This window comes from Orycteropus afer, unplaced genomic scaffold (assembly GCF_000298275.1).
Source record: "Orycteropus afer afer isolate SDZICR_OR568_19922 unplaced genomic scaffold, OryAfe1.0 scaffold00438, whole genome shotgun sequence".
Classification (NCBI taxonomy): Eukaryota; Metazoa; Chordata; class Mammalia; order Tubulidentata; family Orycteropodidae; genus Orycteropus; species Orycteropus afer.
The window spans coordinates 2,413,667-2,425,695 of record NW_006922025.1 but is presented as its reverse complement, the minus strand read 5'-3'; the positions used below and the strand labels follow the sequence as shown (position 1 = coordinate 2,425,695).

At 40.7% G+C, this 12,029-nt stretch overlaps 1 protein-coding gene across 1 annotated transcript in view; it reads right to left on the bottom strand.

The window, feature by feature from the left end:
• Positions 1-6,934: 6,934 nt before the first annotated feature.
• ZKSCAN2 (zinc finger with KRAB and SCAN domains 2) overlaps positions 6,935-12,029 on the bottom strand; it is a 15,657-nt gene continuing 10,562 nt past the window's right edge. The window contains exons 6-7 of the mRNA XM_007954168.2: positions 11,327-11,818; positions 6,935-7,857 (exon numbers count right to left, since the gene is read on the bottom strand). Of these exons, the coding sequence (XP_007952359.1) occupies positions 6,935-7,857; positions 11,327-11,818 (1,415 nt within the window). The remainder of the gene's footprint in view (positions 7,858-11,326; positions 11,819-12,029) is intronic.

The following is a 12,029-nucleotide window of genomic DNA, read 5'->3' as shown; positions in this document are numbered from 1 at the left end:
CATGCTGTTGGGAATACTAGTATTACACTCTCGCACCTCTCCCCATCAGATTGTCCAAGAATGCCGAGGATTTAAGAACTCTGAAGAGGAGGCGTGCCAGTCTTCTACTCCCGTATGGGGAAGAGTCATGTTCACTTTTTAGTTCGGGCTTCCCCCTGCTGTCATTCTCACCACATGGTGCTGCTGTTGAGAGCTGGTCTTCACAGATGGTACATGCTATTGCTAAGTCACACTTGCAGATTTCTGTCTAGTCCGTGGTGGTTTCTTGAAAGAGGGTATTTTTGTTACCTAATGCTACTCTGACAGGAGTATACCACAAATGGGATGCTTCAACAAACAGGAGTTTATTCTCTTACAGTTTGGAGGCTTTAAGTCTGAGCTCAAAGTGCCAGGCTGTAGGGACTGGGTGAAAGCCCCTCAACCTTGGGCTTCAGCTCTGCCTCCTGCTCCCAGCCCACTGAAGCTGGAGGCTTTTCTTCACTCAGACAGCTGCTGGCTGCTGAGTCTGACAAGCCCAAGGTTGACAAGTAAAAAGGCACAGTCCCGATGTTACCAAACCACATGGCAGGGCCATTAATTTAAGTCAATTGAAAGTCCCAAGGTCGGAAGAGCATGACAGACTGCTGAACAACGACTCGGCTACATGCAGGGTTCAAGCGTGCCATAAGCTAGAGACCATCCCCAAAGCTGCTTCTTATAAATGGGAAGAAGACCACATTCCTAAGGCAGCTACTCATAGTAGATTCCACCATGGAGTTGATTACCAGTCTCATCATGGGGACTACTACATTCAGCTGCCCAGCCACTCAACCAAGCCTAGCCAAGTTGACACACGAACTTTGCCACCACAGATGGCATGTTATAGACAGTTCTATTCCTTCCATGCCAAACGCAGCCGTATGCTCCACAAAGTCTATGCTCACGTTCCCAGTAAACTTGAAGGTCATGCTTTTTATTTTCAGGTCCCTTCTCCTTTCTGCCCCCAGGATAATTTTCCCTGAAGACCTTCTCCTCCAGAGTTCTACTGCTTCACAGGGGGTGTAGGCATTTGCCTCTCTTGGAACCCAACACCACTGTTTCTCCTGCAAGTCCCTGGGACCCATTATGCAGTTGGGGGGTTATGATCTTTCAGTACTTAAAACACAAAGGATTCACTCTCTTCAGTCTTGGAAAATAAAATCTAATTGCCTCAGTTGCTTTACAGGAATCGAGAATTGGCCCATAGAGATGTTTGTTTTCCTTTAGAGATTTAAAGTTTCTCATCCAACTCCCAGACCTAAGTTCACAGACTAAATGCCCATAAAGGAATGGGAGCTCATGTAACCTTGTGGGAGAGCCCTATTACAACACAGCACACTAGTATCATGAGCTTTCTCTATCTTTATCTTAGCTTTCTCCAAAAAGATTTGTGGACATTTACTCAAGGAAAGTATCGATCACCTTCAGGGACTCTTAGGTCCTGACTCCAGTTACAATTCTTGAGCACACTGAGTATTATTGAGGTCTGTTGAACAGAGGGAGGCTCATGAAGCTCCGATGACCAACACACTTTGCCTGGAACTCACCTCATACTTAGGTGCACTTGCTCTCTAGATACAGCGAGTGGTTCCTCCTACAGTCCTAGAGTACTGCTGGAAAACATGTCTTTAGCAAGTGGCAAAATATCTACCATGACTCTGTGACACATCCAGTGGGAAGTGTTAGGATAACAAGAGCTAAGTAGAAACCACTTGAACTCCCCCTTTCTACCAAAATAGTAAATCAAAAGCAACAGTGTACCCCCAGGGAAACAGCAGAGATTTGTTCCACTGTAAATGGCTATCCGTGGGGGCCTCAACCAGGAGTATATGCACTATGTGCACCCAAGGCTAACTCCACCTTAAGAATCACAGCCAACCATTACTTGGGGCAATGGCAGTGACAACAACCATCAGAGAACAAATGCACAGAAATAGCTGTGAACTTACAAAAAAATCCATGTTAGTCATGGGGGATGGCAGTGAATGGGAATGAGATTGAAATACTTTTCAATTAACTATCTGCATCAGTTTTTATTAATCCTATGGATAAATTTTCTTTTGCCTTAATAGAAAGACATCTTTAAATTATGGCAGACACCAGTGGGAGTCATTTATTCCAGATGTTTATTTCACATTCAAGTTTTCAAGAAGACATGTAGGTCAACATTAACACAAAACAAACGAGACATACATTTTTACTTGGTCTTGGAATGCATTCAGACAGAAGCAAAGGTTTATAGCTACAAAAGTTCCCCATACACTCCTTCCATTTGGGCTTCCCCAGCTTCCTCATGGTCGACTTTTGTCTGTCACTGGGCACCAGACCTCACAAAGTAAGCTTTCTTCACTGAAGCTACCTGCATTGGCTATTGAGGTGCCTTGGGGGCTTCCTGCTGTTGAACGTGTTTGTCCCTTCTGCTTACTGAGCAAACTCCTGGACTAACTTTGCTATCACAGCATCCTTCTTCCTAAAGTATGAGATTGGTTCAGTAAGGCCCAGATGCTGCATGGAAGGGTGAGCCAGGCCAGATAGTCTGGTCTTATAACCTCCTCCTCTACACCATGCATCCAAAACCTCATGGAATATTAGAGCCTGAGCAGTTTTTGCAATCAAGGTCAACTTACCTTCAGATGAGGAACTAAGGCCCAGAGAGGTGCTCTGATTTGTCAAACACCACACTCAGTAAGTAGCAGTGACAAGAACTTGTCTCTCTTGGCTTCTGGTCTAATGTTCATTTCACCATAGCAGGTTACCCTGAGTGGTTTTAAGTATATGTGTGTATTTTTTTGGGGGGGCAGTTAAAAACAAAACTAACGTTGCCTTTGGATGACTGAATTAGGTTTTAAGTGAAATAAAATCATCAGTAAGAACTGGAAGCATAGTGAGTGTTAACAAAACAAGCCTAGGCAGGAAATACCCACTTAGCTTCCAAAGTGCTTTGGGTAAGAAGTCAGGATGTGAAATGTCTATTTATTTATACCTCTTTTAAAAGATAGGATTTCAGGCAATTTCTAAGGAAATAAGATAAAATAAATAAAATTTTTAGGTAGTTGATTGAGGTGGATGTAAGTTTTGTTGCACTTTTCAGCAGCCAAGACAAGCAGAGAAAGGCAGTAAGTTACTTAGAAATAAAAAACCCACAGTGTTGGTAACTTTTTTTTTTTTTTAAAAAAGGAAATAAAGCTCTTTTTCCTGGTACTGAGACCTAGCGGACAAAAGAAAAACAATAAAAAAAATTTTCTTACGGATATGTGAGCTATCAAAGACAAAACAAAAGCACTAAAACCAAAACCAAACCTGTTGTTGCCAAAGCAATTCCAACTCATGGTAACTCCACATTTCAGAGTAGAATTGTGGTCCATAAGGTTTTCAGCAGCTATTCGGTCGTTATGAGTCAGAATCGACTCCAAGGCAGTAAGTTTAATCTCATGGAAGCACCTCTGGGTGGATTCAAACAGCCAGCCTTTTAGTTAGTCAAGCACAAATTGTCACCCAGGGACCTTATGGGATATAGAAGATGCATTAATCAGATAATATGATTATTCATTTTGACTGAAGGGAGACAAATAGCTTTGGTCTAAGAAGGTGGGTAGAGACAAAGTTCATTAAGTCAATTTAATACATGTCCAAACAACCCATTTACAATCAGGAATACAGATGTGGTGGTTGTTAGGTGCTGTCAAGTCAGTTTCAACTCATAGTGAACAAAACACTGCCTGGCCCTGCACCATCTTCACAATTTTTGTTGTGTGTGAGTTCATTGCTGCAGCTACCATATCAATCCATCTCATTGAAGGTCTTCCTCTTTCTCCCTTTCTACTTTATGAAGCATGATGTCCTTCTCCAGGGACTGGTGAAACCTGATAACTTGTTATGTCCGAAGTACATGAGACCAAGTCTTGCCATCCTCATTTAGCCTAAGGATCATTCTAGCTTTACTTCCAAGACAGATTTTTTCCATTCTTCTGCCAGTCCGTGGTATATTTAATATTCTTCACCAACACCATAATTTAAATGCTTCAATTGTTCTTCAGTTTTCCTTATTCATTGTACAGCTTTCGCATGCATATGAAGTGACTGAAAACACCATGGCTTGGGTCAAGTGCACCTTAGCCCTCAAGATGGTATCTTTGCTTTTTAACACTTTAAGGAAGGCTTTTGCAACAGATATGCCCAATGAAATATGCTGTTTGATTTATTGACTGCTGCTGTCATGGCCATTGACTGTGGATCCAAGTGAAATGAAACCCTTGACAACTTCAAGAAAAGCCAACAAATCTGGGAGACAGGAATACAGATAGGGAACCCAAATTCCATTTTAGCTTGATCCTAATCATATGAGAGTTAAACAGAATGTTCATTACATTGGAGATGGAATGGATCTAGAACTTTTCCTGTCATTGGGGAAGTTTCAGAGACAGGTACAAAATGCAACTGAAAGACTCTTTTGCAAGTGAAGGTGATTTTCACATGACTTGAATTAGTAACCTGTAATTGACATGCAAGTAATTGGCATTACCTTCTATTGCAATTACTTCTTTTAAAGAGTGTAAGTCCCTTGAGTACAGACACTACCTCCTCTTTTTCATTTCTGTACCACTGAATACATTGTGCCTAGAACATGGCCTTACACAGAATAGTGCTTAATAAGTATTTATGGAGAAGTACCTCATACTAGGTAAAGTAGAGAGTCAGGGAAAAAGAGGAGGACCCTAACTGAGATGGACTGACACAGAGGCTTCAACAATGGGCTCAAACACAGCAAGGACTGTGAGGATGGTGCAGGAACAGTGTTTTGCTCTGATGTACAAAGGGTCACTGTGACTCAAAATTGACTTGACAGCACCTAACAACAACAACAACATGAATAAATCATCTATTTTCCCAAACCATGCTTCCATATAACTATCAGTCCTGTGTATGTATTACTAAGTGATGATTTCTACTAATGTACATCTTTCTCTAGAGTTGGAATTCCAGAACATCTACACAATATAAACACAAGCCCACAGGCATCACAGATATCTTACCATTTCTAAGTACGCTACCAACATGAAACTACACTTAGTATTAGAGGTGTTTAATTCAGACACATAAAGGAAATCAACCTACTCAAATGTGAACAATCATAACATTTCCAACAAATATAAATCAGAAACATATATCAATATTTACCTGAGTCACCTGCATTCCAATAGGCCACATCCTATTCTGGCACCATAAGTTGGATTTCTTTCTACAGTGCCCACCCTCCTTGGTACTATGTTGAACAGGTCTAAAAAGACTCAAACGAATGCAAAATAGAAAAAATATCTCCAGATGTCTTCAAGTAAGAGAGTATGTGACAATGGAAGATCAAGAGAACAATCTACACACAACCCTGACTCTGGTTATCCTACTAAACTTACAATTTTTCTTTCCCCAAAGCAAAGCCACTCAGGGTTACATACTTATTCAAGGCATAAATGCCACTGTCTCCTCTTGAAGCAACCAGATTTGGATGACCAAATTCCTGGGTTTCATTTGTAATTCCCATAAAGGAATTAACTACCCTTCCTTCTGAACCCTTCCTTCAATAATTACTGGGCTAGTATCATGGGATTATCAAAGGTATTTTAGACAAACACATAAATGAGGAAATTAAACTGCTTGGATTGGAAGTTCTAGAAATATTTCCACTTTCACTCAATGAGCTATAGAATTATGTAAATTGTTCAGTACTCTGTAAGATTTATGACCCTATGAATAGGAACTAGAAGGCTCAAAAAAAGACTGGTATATTTAACAGCTTGCCCTGGAGGTATGGGTCTGGATTGAGGTGCCTATCTGACCTAAATTAGGCCTAAGCAGTCCAATTGGTATTTGAAATATTAGATGTTTCAGGTCTCTACCTCACTTCTTCCTCTCCTCCCTAGCTTTAGAAACACTACTAAATAATATTACACTGAGGTATGAGGTGGGAGGCGTAAAATACATCAACTTATCAGTCACATTCTAGAAAGGAAACAGAAAAGATACAGGGTAGAACTACAACATGTATGCAATTCTACTTTATCTTGATGAGACACATCATAAACATACATCTTATTCAATCTCAGATGGGCATGGTAGTTCAGAAGAGTCAGATAAGAGCACTCAAAACAATTAAGAGGTAAATGTAGGGTTTATGAGAAAAAGTAAAAGGAATTGGGATTCCTTCTAGGATGGAGAAGCAGCTGCCAAGGGGATTTAAATCTTCAGGTACAGGAAAAGTTAGTACATGAAGGATGATGGGTGATTAGTTACTTCTCATCTCTATGGAGGGCAAGGCATCATGATTATGAAGTTATGATAGTAATGTGATTCTGACAACAGAGGGATTGTACCCTAGCAATCTGGATCAACTTCTCGACACAGAAAAGGTACACTGCAGTAGATTTCTGAAGGAAGCTATAAAATCTTCAATCTCCTTTTGTAGATATATTTAAAACCAAGATGAATCTGATATAATAATGATCAGACTAATGAAAGTTATACCCAAATATGAAACTTAAAGATCAAGTTGCACCCAGGATCTCATGTAGTAGGTCATTACTTTCAGTATTTTTTTAAATCTCCTTGGAAATGACTCTTACACTGAAGGATTTTGATTGTTGCTGGAATTAGCCATCCAATAGCAGTGGCCTCAACACACTGAAGAGAATATCATTCTGAACTCAGACCATACATCTTCTCCACTTTATTAAAGCAGTGGAGACACACAGAGGAGAGGAACAGACTGATGAAGTTGAGGCAGAGGTGAGAACAGGATCCAAGTCTCAACTTTATTTCATTCTCAAGCTTATCTTGGGAATTACACCTTCTAACTAAGAAAAGATTGCTTCCAATAGTGAGATTAGGGTAAAATGGCTAAAGGGACATTAGGAAGAGATCATCATGAAAAACTTTTCCTGAACTCAACAATCTTTGCCTTGTGTGGGTTCTCTGGGGAATACACAGATGAAGTGTATGGCAGCTTTTCTCTCATATGAACTTCCCGGTGTTTACTAAGAACAGAACTCTTACTGAAACGTTTACCACACTGGACACATCCATAGGGCTTCTCTCCAGTATGTGTTCGCTGATGTTCTCGAAATCTTGTACAGTTATTGAAACTTTTTTCACAATCCACACATTTGTAAGGATTCTCACCCGTGTGGACTCTCCGGTGGGTGCTAAAATGAGAACTGTTGGTAAAGCTTTTCCCACACTCTCCACACTGATAAGGCTTCTCACCTGTGTGGGTTCTCTGATGTATAATAAGACTTGAGCTTTGACTAAAGCATTTCCCACACTCTCCACATCTGTATGGTTTCTCTCCTGTGTGAATCCTCTGGTGAGCACCAAAGTTTGAGGAATCATTAAAGCTTTTCCCACAGTCAAGACATTTAAAAGGTTTTTCTCCTGTGTGGATTCTTTGGTGTCTAATTAAGCTCCTGCTTCTACCAAAGCACTTTCCACAGACACTACACTTACAGGGATTTTCCTTCTGATGGTTCATCCGGCACATAAAACGAGCACTCCTTCCAAAGCTTTCTCCATATTTGAGAAGTCGGTAAGATCTCTTCCCCATGAAAGGCCTTTGATACATTACAGGTTTCCCTAATTCTCTAGGCTGAGACACCAGCTTTCCCTGTCTAATTCCTTGAAGGTTTTCCCATTGTCTCCCTGAGATGCATTCCCTTTTGTGATATTTACCTGGATCAGTATTCTGGGAAACCACCTTTTTAGACTTTTCTATTAATGTCCTATGCTGTTCCATGTCCTTATATATTGCCTGTGTTGGATCCTCCTTGAAGCTATTTCCAATTTCAAAATCTGAAAAAAATAATAAGACAGTAAGTATTTCACACAATCCTTATATTAACACAAATCAATTAACATGGCCTACAAGGCTCCGTTAAGTTCCTAGGTGGTGCAAATGGTCTGCACTCAACTACTAACGGTTGACAGTTTCAACCATCCCAGCAGCACTGTGGAAGAAAGGCCTGGCAATCTTCTCTGTGAAGACTACAGCCAAGAAAACTATGGAGCAGTTCTACCATGTTAACACATGATGTTGTCATGAGTTGGAATTGACTCAATGGTTAATGACTTCAGCTACTTTTGGTTTACAAGGCTCCATATGCTGTAGTCCCTAACTATGTCACTGCTCTCTGGTCCAGTGACTCTTCTCTGATTCATTACATTTTATTTTCCTGTCATTTTTATGAATATGCCAATACCTTTTCAGTAACACCCAGTACACAGTAAGCCTACAGAAATGTTTTCTGAATTAAATTATAATCCAAGTCATTATTTCCATCCACATCCTGAGTACATGGGAACAACTTAGCTTAACTCGCTTGTCACTCTCTATCTTGTTTTCATCATTTCACAACCATACTAAATTGAATTATAATAAATAGTGTTTAGATTCAAGGACCAAATCCAAATTCTTCAATGGACTTCTACGTTCATCAATATCTAATCATATCCTATCCAAACTATTTCTTTTCCTCAAATGTTTCTGTCACTTTTTTTTTCTGGCTGTACCACACAAAGACCACATTGATTCAAAACATCATTTTCACTGTTCCCTAAAACTGTGATTATCTTCTCTTCACTCTTTCATCTAAGTCCCACAAACACTACAAGGTATATCTCGGATACCAGCCTTTCCATTAAGTTTTCAGGACAGAGCACACTAAATAGCAAAGAGACAAAGGCTTTGCAATCAGCCAGCCCTGGTTCTGATTCCATCTTGGTCACATTAATTGTGCAATTTTTGTATTAACTTTTTATTATCAAAAAGTCAAACACAGAAAAATAGAGAGAAAAGTACATACAATGAAGTTCCATGAATGACTTACCCAGATTTAACAATGATTTACTCATGGCCAACCTGGTGTCTTCATTTCTACATGCTCTGCTCCCCCTACCTAGGCTATTCTGAAGCAAATTCCAGACACGGTATTATTTCATCCATACACAAGCTGTGTGACTTTGGCCCAACCAGGTACGTTTGATTTCCAAACTCGTGCTCTAAAGCATTTCCCTATTTATTGCCTTGTTTTCACTGCTAGTGTCAACATCATTTTCCTTCCCATATTCAGTTGAAACTGCTGACATCTCTCAATCCAGTGACTATGGCCTAAGTTGGAAGGAACAGGGCAGCAATCAAGCAATCTATAAACAAAAACCTCTAACGATGATGTCTTTTTATTTAGCAATAATTCTTCTGAAGCATTTTGACTGTTTCCAACATTATTTTGGGATTTGGAAAAAGTCACAACCTGTGAACTGGCTCAGCTTGAACCTGATGGCTAATTTGATGAAGTCTGGTGTTCACTTTTAAAACAAGATCCACAAGAGATGGTATTAAAGGACTTTGTTTCCTTAGGGGCCCAGTATGTGCCAGATGCATAGTTATGGGGAAAGTATGAAAGAGTATCTAGAATTGTTGAATCAGGGTAAAGTAAGCCTTGATAATTTCAGCCTTCATTAAGTTTCCACATAAACACTACCAGAGAGCACATGTAGACACTTCCTTCTCTATCATAACTGGACATAATTTTCTCTTGCTGGGTCTCAGTCCATAGTCAATCCAGTCAAACTAGACCAATTTGCTCCAAGAAACAAGTCTGAACTACCTTACAAATTCAAATGTATACTGAGGACTTACTATAGCGGTATAGAAAGAAAGACTCCTGTCCTCCACAAACTCACCATCTCCTGGGAGATCTTAGGACACACAAGGTGCTCAGTGCCATAAGACACAGAAAGTATCATGGCAGCTGAAAGAGAATTTGGACACGTAGATATGCAAAAAACACTCAAGGTGCAGGGAACACCATGAGTTAAGGTTTAAATGTGAAAAAGCTTAAATGGTACGTCAGAAACAGCAAGTAGCTTTGCTTTGAATAAGCATAGAGTTGGGGAAAAAATAACAAGTAAGACTAGAAGGATAAGATGAAACCACATCAAAGCTGTTAACTTTAATACAAATTTGGGTGGGGCAAACTGGTTTGGAGACTCTTAGAATTTGTCTGTTTGTCGCATTGTGGTGGCTTGCATGTTGCTGTGATGCTGGAAGCTACATTCTTGGTATTTCAAATACCAGCAGGGTCACCCGCGGTTGACAGGTTTCTGTGGAGCTTCCAGACTAAGACAGACTTGGAAGAAAGATGGGGCCATCCACTTCTGAAAAAACTGGCCACTGAAAACCTTCAAATAGCACTGAAACACTGTCTGATATATTACTGGAAAATTTTATGAACAGCAGTGAAACATCTTCTGACATAGTGCTGGAAGATGAGCCCCTCAGGATGGTATTAGAAGGGAGCAGTCCCTGGAGAAGGATATCATGCCTGGTAAAGTAGAGGGTCAGCAAACAAGGGGAAGAACATCAACGAGATGGATCGACACAATGGCTGCTATGATGGGTTCAAGTACAGCAAATCTTGTAAGGATGGCACAGGACTGGGCATTGTTTCACTGTGTTGTACAGAGGGTTGCTCTGAGTTGGAGCCAATGTGACAGCACCTACAAACAATAGCAATAACAACAGTCTAGGCAAAAGACAAAGACTGAGCTAGGGACAGTGGCTATGTAACTAAAGAGGGGACAGACGAAAGTGATACTCTACAACAGCTGATAAAACATGCCATCTGCCTGAACGCAAATGATGAGAGGAGAAAGGAGGTATCAAAAAATATCTCTAAGGTTTTAAGTTTGGGTGAACTTAGGGGGACATAGTTAGAGCCACAATATAGGAAGAAAGATGGTGATTTTAGTTTTGAACATTTTAAGTCTGAGCTGCTGGTAAAATGTCCATGTGGTGCTATTCTGCAGTCAGTGGGGAAGATGCAGGCGGAAGTGAGGGCCAGAATAAAGTCTATTTCTCTATTCTTTTTCTCAATGTATATCACATGTGATGGTGAGATAGTTCTGTTTCGAGCTTATGGACACATCTCACCCATCCAATTTTTTTCCTTATGTAGAGATTCCAAGTCTCCATGCCCCCATCCTCCTACAGTATTCCTACACAATGTAAGAAACTGTCTGACCTATACAGACAAAATCAGACACTGAGAGCCAAAAACCAAGCCACCAGAATCCAACCCCTTACTTGAATGGAGAAGACGATCTCTGTTTCATTCATTGTTGAATCTCCTGATCCTCAAATAGTGCCTGGCCTTCAAATATATGGTGAAGGAATGATCATGAGTGATGTGCGAGATTTACTAATTCTTTAGTAAATCACACATGCTTCTGTTTTAGACTCAAACTCCTTAATGATCCTTACCACTTGGGTGTTGCAGTAGACCTGTAGATCCCTGGAATTCTGGCTCTTGTACAACTTCCTCCTCACTCATTCTCTCACTGCCAGAATCTTCTACTATTGCCTTCTGTGAGGTTTCCTCAGGTTCCCAGCCTGTAGGCTCCTGAGGCTCAATCTCAATACTCCCTATTTCTTGCCTTGAGGGTGACGGGACTTCTTCTGGGATATCAGTAGAAGGTGCAGACCCTCGTGAGTTAATCAGGGCATCCATCTCCTTGTAGAATGCACAAGACTCTAGCACATGGCCATTTTTCACCTTGCGGTAGCTCTTCTGTAAGCTTTTGAACTTAGTCCGACACTGCTCCGGTGTACGGAGAAAGCCACACTCTCGCAGCTGTTCAGCCACGGCCCCATACAATTTGCTCTTCCGATGACAGGCTTGAAGTGCTTCATAAAACCGAGTCTCACGGAGAATATCAAGAAAAGTCTTGGTTTCTTCATAGCCCCAGTGTACACCTGCCATTCAAGGATAAAGTTCAGAGATCAAAGAAAAGGAGTCTGTGGTTGCTATACTATATACATTCCATAACGTAAGGGCTAAGAAAAAAATTGCATTCACTGCAGCAGTAGCTCTGGTAGCATAGTGGCTAAGACACTTGCCTGCTAACCAGATGGCTGGCAGTTCAAACCCACCAGCCACTCCTCGGAAGGAAGGTTGGGCAATCCT